We start from the raw sequence: 7,475 nt of genomic DNA, 5'->3' as shown, positions 1-7,475 counted from the left end.
TACTTAATATGCTTTGATTTGGGATGGAAACTCTTAACTGAACAAGGAACTGTTAAGACCCCTGGTTTAGACAGTATATTAAATGTGGTAGTGCTGGTAAAGAGCTAAGATAAAAGATTTTCAAAGGGGTTTTAATTTAATGTTATTATTTTCTCTTAGTAGGCTATTTGGAAATTAGTGGACAAAAAGTGATACGATGAATCATGATGAATAAACAGTGCAAAAATGTTATACACAATACTGTTCAAAAGTGTGGGGTCAGTACAATTTTTTTTTTTTGAATGTATTTGACAGAAGTCTCTAATGTTATGAAATACTGTTACATTTGAAAATAGCTGCTATCAGTATATTTAAAATTTGGATTTATTCCCACGAAGCAAAGCTAAATTGTTATGTGAATATGAGCCTCCTTATCCGTTACCAGCTTCTGTCACTGCATCTTCTAGCCATGTGTTCACGTTTGGATGCGCCATCTGCAATCTTGAATGGCCATCTTTGCTGAAGCAACGCACAGCGGTGCAAAAATGCCCCAGCCATGCAATGTATTAACAGTGCCCTGAGCCAAAAGCGCAGCTGAATCCGTGTGTATAAGGACTTGCAAGCACCTGCAGAGTTTCTAAGTACAATCCACACACTCGTTTTAGCTGATGCAACACAGCTTGATGCGCAAAACAAATTATACTTCCTGGACCCGGCCCAAGGTTTTCTTGGAACAGACAAAGGATTTGTAATGGTCACATTAAGATCTCCTGGTACGAAAGAGAAGGTGTGACACACATTCAACATGGATACAGACACGGCTTTTTATTGGCTAATTACAACTGCAATTTCCTCTAGTTATGTGCTGCAATGAAGGCATGAGGTGTGAAATGCGCAAGCAACATGTTTCAAGCACCAGCCGTGCCGAATAGGCCTACATTAGGACTGATTGCTGTGACTCATTGGATCCTGTACGCTGCCTTGTGATACATTTAATTTCATTAGGCACCAGTGCAGATCGCTCTGTATGTGTGTCAGTACATCTTGTGGTATGAAAGCTCTTTAAGCATTTAGATTTCATATCTGATCCTCACTCATGATGCTTGCCCCCACAGTTTCCTTCTCCGGAGTGGGACACGGTCACCCCCGAGGCCAAGAACCTCATCAATCAAATGCTGACCATCAACCCAGCAAAGAGAATCACCGCAGAGCAGGCCCTCAAGCACCCATGGGTCTGTGTAAGTTATCTCTGCTGAAGACTACCGCAAGCTTCAAGCAAGAAAGATCTATTGGGGGATCTGAGCTCTTTAAGAGTTTAATATGAAATGTCGTTTTCACATTCACACATTTTGTGCTCTCAGAATCGGTTAATGTGTTTGTTTTGCTGCTTGACTCCTGGGGTTGCCAGATTTCAGGGGTTTAAATCCCCCAATCATGGTGAAATGTAGAATGAAATTTCTCAAATGAGAACACTTGTTTATCTCGATTATCATTCTGCGCAAAATAATCATGATTATCAGTTTAACTATTATTATTAACAAACTTAAGTGTGGTCCATACAACTTATGCTCTGTTTTCTGATTGTTAGAAAGTAGCAGTGTCTGATTAATGAGTGAATCATACTTTTGAGTCAGATCTTTTGAATCTACGCGTTGAATGATTTATTCATGAATGACTTGATCTTGTAATGCTAATATGGAATATTTGGTTTCAGCAACGGTCCACAGTGGCATCCATGATGCATCGCCAAGAGACCGTGGAGTGCTTGCGCAAGTTCAACGCCCGCAGAAAACTCAAGGTACGTGATGGGTTTGAAGAGCCCTTAGACTAACTCCAGTTTTCCTCCCTTGGGTAATTAGTGCTGAAAGTCCTGTTGCCATGGAATAAACACTCTATTTTCTCTGTCTTTGTTCAGGGAGCCATTCTCACGACTATGTTGGTTTCTAGAAACTTCTCAGGTGAGTTTCCTCAATCTCCAGGGATCAGGTAGGGAAGTGCAAAGTCAAGGATGAACTTTGCCCACCTCTTGAAGTTTTGCACCAGTTCCCACGTTAAAAAAAGATGTCGAACGGCTGGCTTAGTAATTAAATGGAGGGAAAATTCACTTGGGATCTAGAGCTTTGGATTACAGGAGTATAAAGTTTTGGATTTTTCTGCTTCAAATCTCGGTTTCCTTTTCTCTGAGGCTCGAGGATAACAGTAAAGGAATACCAATAACTTCCTTTTCAGTTTAATATCAGTTTACTTCCTGAACAGAAGATGTTTACTGTTTGTGCAGGTGACTCTTTTGTCTTTGATATAGCAGGATTGAGAGCTTTAGTTTCTCGTTATTTTTCTAGACCTTGATTCCTTGTAATAAACAAAGGTAATTTGTTCAGTAGAGGGTTTGGAAACCGTTCCATAGCTTCTCCCAACTCAACACCTCTCTGTCCACTAGTGGGCCGGCAGCATACCAGCCCTGCTGCTCCCACCACAAGCACTGCCGCGCTTGCACAGGAAGGTATGTGAGAGTGCATCTCCTCACCTCGCCACCAGGGGGACCAGCGAGTCCCCTCCTCAATATCTCCAAACCCCCACCCTCCCCCTGCTCTCCCAAATCAGCATGCAGCCAATGAGAAGCCTGCCTCTCTTGCCATCACTTGCATTAATGATTTCTACTCTCATGAACCACTTCTGCTATTATAGTCTTAGAGATGTTCCCACGTTTTAAAGGATAGTGGCCTGCTGAATTTCCATTTCCCACATACATGTCATGCATTTGAGCGCTGTGTAATACTTTATGGAATAGCATTTTTTTTTTGGCCATGTTTTTACTACTGCTTTGCTTTTACATGACCATGTAACTTTAACATTAATCTAGCTAGCTTTAACCCTAAAAGTTTTAAGAAGCATTAGTGCAGGTTCAGTTGTCTAATATGGGTCTAATTAATTAAATGATTATAAATGCTATAGAACAGTTATGCTTCATTTTTAAAAATGTCATATTTTTTTTAAATATTTACTATATTGTATTTTATATTATATTATTATTATTATTATTTTAATCATCTCAACTCACACTGATCTGACTAAAATTAATACATTTAAATAATGTAATCCAATGTAAATTATACTAAATGTAAATTAAATTAACAGTTCAGTTTGGTGGCCAAATCACTATTTGCTGTAACTGTAAATTTGATAAAAGTGGTGTTCTAAGCATCTGGCAAATTAAGAAAAAATGCTCAAAAGTTAAACTGTTTTCTAGTATTCAAAATTATGCTTTGTTTTGATTGGGATTTCTTAATTTAAATCTTTTTCTTGACCGATCAGTGTTTGTTACCATGTTTTGAGAATGACTCTTATAGCAACATTATAGCTTTTTTTCAGCTATCAAACGGTCCATTTATTTATCTGTCTGCATAGATCAGCTTTTTTATATGCCTGAACAAATAATGTCTTGTTTTGTCTCACAACTGTCCCCAGTTTAGTTTACACACAGTGGCTCTTGGCAAAAGTAATCCAATCAATAGCGAAGCACTGCATTCATGTTACTAATCACCACCACAAGTCTCGGCATGCATTATCGTCTGCATGGAGTAAAAAAAAAAGCAAATGTTGCTTCTCCTCCTTTGATTAGACTTTCTCTTTTTTTTCTCTTTTTCTCTCTCTCTTGCTCTGTCCATCTCGGTTAAATTGCTTCAGCCCTTTTTGGCTCTCTCCTTCCCTGCTGATCAGCTGGTGTTTTGTGCAACTGGGTTAAATAGCAAAGGGAAGTCTGCTTTAGCTGATGATATAGGATCCCGGTCATGTGTCTGTGCTCAGCCCACCTCAGTGCTCTCCACTTCAGGCACAATGAAGAGGTTTGGAAGTTTTTTAGATCTGTGTCCTGTGTCATGAGCTAAAGCAGACCCGTGCAGCCTAGCCAAGCTACCATTGTCCTACCACTCTCCTTTCAACTCTTCCTTCTTCCCTCGCCCAGTGCGCAGGGGCTTAACCACATGGACGGCAGGAGCGGGGTTGGCTTGCTGCCAGTCGTCAGACCCCATGTAGCCGGCGCAAGGGTCCGGTGAGTGCCAGGTGGTCTGCGGGGAAGGAGGCCCTCTGGAGGGCAGATGGACAACACTGTTGACAGTGTCTCTGAGTCAGGAGAAAGTGGAGAGTTGTGTTGTCTGATCAAATTGAAATTGTCCCACTCTTACCAAAGTCGGGGACATCTGTCTGTCAGTTTCAGTAAATGTCAGCCAGCTGCCATTTTCAACAAGCTTTGTCTGAGCAGCTGTCAGCGTGGTGAGAAGACCTCATATGTATGTAATGGTCAAAGCAGAACAGTTAGGAAAAATCTCAGCATCTGTTCAGATCCTCCAGGGTTATGGAAACCAAACAAAAGATCTTCGCAGTCATGTTGAAACTGCTACAATGTTTTCATTGTTTTGGTAGTTAGTTATTCTCTTAAAGGGGCCATATGATGCAATTTCAAATGTTCCTTTCTCACTGGAGTGTTACAAGCTGTTTATGAACAGATACGATCCCTAAAGTCTCAAACCTAAAGAGTTATTCTTTATAAAAGTTAAGACTCGTCCACGGCCTCCTAAAACGCCTCGTTTAAACACGCCCCCACATGTCTGCATCACTGTGTGGGAAGATTTGCATAAAACCTCCCAAATGTTCTCGCAAAGAAAGATGTTTCTCGCTGTAGTATTGTTACCGCCGCCGCCATGTCGTGGAGATGCAGTGTGTTTCATTGTGAGAGCAAACCTTTGTTTGGTCTTCCAAAAGAGGACAAAACTAGAAATCAGTGGTTAAGTTGTTTTTAAACCGTTAAACCCAATTATTCAGATGTGTGCAGCGCATTTTATGAGGATCATTACCTGAACAGGCTACAATGAGTAGGCTACAATACTTCTGTGCACAAAGGCTGTTGGCACAAAGGACAGTCTGGCACTTCTGACTCACAGTCTGTAAGTACGTTTTCATATTTAAAGAATTTGCCACTGGTGATTCAAACACGTGTTTTGAGCAGTGTAGAGTAGCGCTTGTTGTTTATCATTTCTCCGATCACAAATGCAGACATGGTTTTATGTTTACATGGCACGCTATGCAATGCAATGTGTAAAAAGACGGTATAAGTCATTATAATCAGTAATTATGTCCTCACTGGATGCAACAAATGCCTCCTTTGTAATCTGTTTTATTGGTTTTGTCTCGTTGCACTGGGCATCACAGTATGGTGAGGGGCGTAACATATCCGTCACACGCTTGAGGTATTCAGCCAATCACAATGCACTGGATAGCTGGCCAATCAGCGTACACCTCGCTTCTCAGACCAATGAGCTTTGTAAAAATCTAAGCATTTCAGAGAGGCGGGACATAGAGGAGAAACAGTAATGTACATTATGTGGAAAATTTGTTTTTTAAACCTTAAACCACATAAACACATTGCATTACACCAAATACCAACATAATGTTCTTTTTAGCAAAGTCATATGTCCCCTTTAATGTTTCTGCAGTATGTATACTACATGGTACAGGAGCACTAACATACCTTTTGAGAGCTATCCATTAGCATTCCCATTAAAAGGAAGTATGCAACCTGGATGCTGCTGGGAAAAATGCACTCTCAGTTCATTGTTTGAATAACATTGCGAAAGGTTTTAATGTTCTGACACATGATTGAACTAAAAATGTAATTTTCCCTTGATTTTAGCTCTATGGACTGCAAATGTGGCCTCATTCACCACAGAAAATCCCATTGGAAGGGGATTACTGTAGACATTTTCTTTCTTTTTTACTAAATAAAGGATAAGTCACAGAGTTTAAAGTTGTATTTAACCTGGAATATTCCTTTTAATGTTCTTTTGAGCCGTCCAGTCAATGCTCTCCATCAGTTCTTGGCTTCAACTAGTACTGTAAGTCTTTATAACTCTTTATATTCTGTTATTGTTAAAGCCAGTCCTCCGGTGAACGTAAGATATTAACCATTAACCAGTAATGACATTTCATCAGTGTTTCTTCATCTTTAAGAGCTTGTTTGAAAATGATTTCTTCCTCCCTCTATAATTTATTTCCGCTCAGTATTAATAGTGGTATGACTGCAATGTGGCCGTCCTGGGGTCCCATATTCATCTGATTGTTGCACAGTATAACAGAAGATTGCTGGCTCAGCTTTCCCAGTCACAGTCTGTGAATCCTATGAGACATAGTTAGATATGTGAGAGACAATGGAATGGTAACGAGTTGAGGTCTAGCTTTATGACTCCTTCATCAATGCTTTGCATTATGGGACCCGTAGTTTAATGCCATTGGCACTGCATGGCTGACTGTATGGTGAACTGCATCCACCACCAGCACCTCTCACCTCATGATTAGTAAAGCATGAAAGCAGGCCTGCAATGCAAACAATGCCTGCTATCGTCCAGCTTGTTCTCTCTGCTACTAAATAGTTTTTGTTTTCTTCTTAACCCTGCCATTTTTTTCCCCACTTGTTTATGGAAGGTAAGGCGCTTAACAGGACAATCGATTTAAAACCAGTTTTGTTTCTGTTATTGGGGTTTTCTAAGCCTTACTCAAGTCATTTGATTGTTCTCTAAAGGATCCTGAAGTGTATCGGGGGTCATTTCCCTTAGATCGACTCAAAATCAGTGGCATATATTAGACATGATTTGCCCTTATTACGAATGCAGTCGCAAATGGATGATAAATTCATTGTCTTTATCTGCTCTCAGATTGGTGAAAAATTTAATAAAATGGGCAATTTATTCTAAGTACATTAAAATAGTTAATTTTAAAATGGTTATATCATGCATTTAAGCATTATATCAAGCTTTTTTGTTAGGGTTATTGAGTAAAGTTTTCTTTATTTCTCTCTCTTTGACAATATAATGGTCAAAATTTTAATTTTTCATTTCAATTAGCAGGAATTGTTTCTTTTGCTTCTGTTGCTGTAAGAAATACTCCCTCAAATGTGAAGTGAGAAACAGCACTTCACCGATTTTATTGATTTTATATGCATTTATGAATGCACTATTGATTAAAAGTCTGAGATTGGTATTATTTTTTCGATGTTTTTGAAATGCGTTTATGCTTACTAATGCTATATTTATTTGATAAAAAATTATTATTTTTTTTATTTTTTTACATGTAATTTATTCCTGTGATGGTTACACTGAATTTTCAGCAGACCAGTTATTACTCTTCAACAACAGTGTCTTCAGTGTCATGAAATCATTCTAATTTGCTGATTTGAACTTTTTTAAATTACTATTAATGTTGAAAACAGCTTTGATGCTTAATATTTTTGTAGAAGCCAAAAAACTTTTTTTTCTGGATTCTTTGAATAGAAAGTTTATAGCATTTATTTAAAATAGAATTTTTTTTTTCTTTTTTCTAGTCACTTTTGTGACATTTGTCACTCTGCCAACTGCAGCTACTTGTTTCTAAGGTTGAGTTTTAATAAATGATCTCTCTCACAGCTGAGAAGTTTGAGTTTGAAGTTACAGTCCGTTTTCAGACCGTAG

At 38.9% G+C, this 7,475-nt stretch overlaps 1 protein-coding gene across 18 annotated transcripts in view; it reads left to right on the top strand.

Moving 5' to 3' along the window:
* The window catches only part of LOC128025447 (calcium/calmodulin-dependent protein kinase type II subunit gamma), a 64,423-nt gene that overhangs the window by 45,103 nt on the left and 11,845 nt on the right, over window positions 1-7,475 (top strand). For 12 of the 18 annotated variants that reach the window (XM_052611830.1, XM_052611829.1, XM_052611827.1 and 9 more), the window contains exons 10-13: window positions 1,095-1,217; window positions 1,694-1,777; window positions 1,895-1,937; window positions 2,417-2,479. In XM_052611830.1, coding sequence (XP_052467790.1) covers window positions 1,095-1,217; window positions 1,694-1,777; window positions 1,895-1,937; window positions 2,417-2,479 — 313 coding nt within the window. The remainder of the gene's footprint in view (window positions 1-1,094; window positions 1,218-1,693; window positions 1,778-1,894; window positions 1,938-2,416; window positions 2,480-7,475) is intronic. The other 6 variants (XM_052611834.1, XM_052611831.1, XM_052611828.1 and 3 more) reach the window with 1 other exon arrangement.

The sequence above is a fragment of the Carassius gibelio genome, chromosome A12 (genome assembly GCF_023724105.1).
Source record: "Carassius gibelio isolate Cgi1373 ecotype wild population from Czech Republic chromosome A12, carGib1.2-hapl.c, whole genome shotgun sequence".
Classification (NCBI taxonomy): domain Eukaryota; kingdom Metazoa; phylum Chordata; class Actinopteri; order Cypriniformes; family Cyprinidae; genus Carassius; species Carassius gibelio.
The sequence above is the reverse complement of the archived record's forward strand: the minus strand, read 5'-3'. Positions and strand labels throughout refer to the sequence as shown.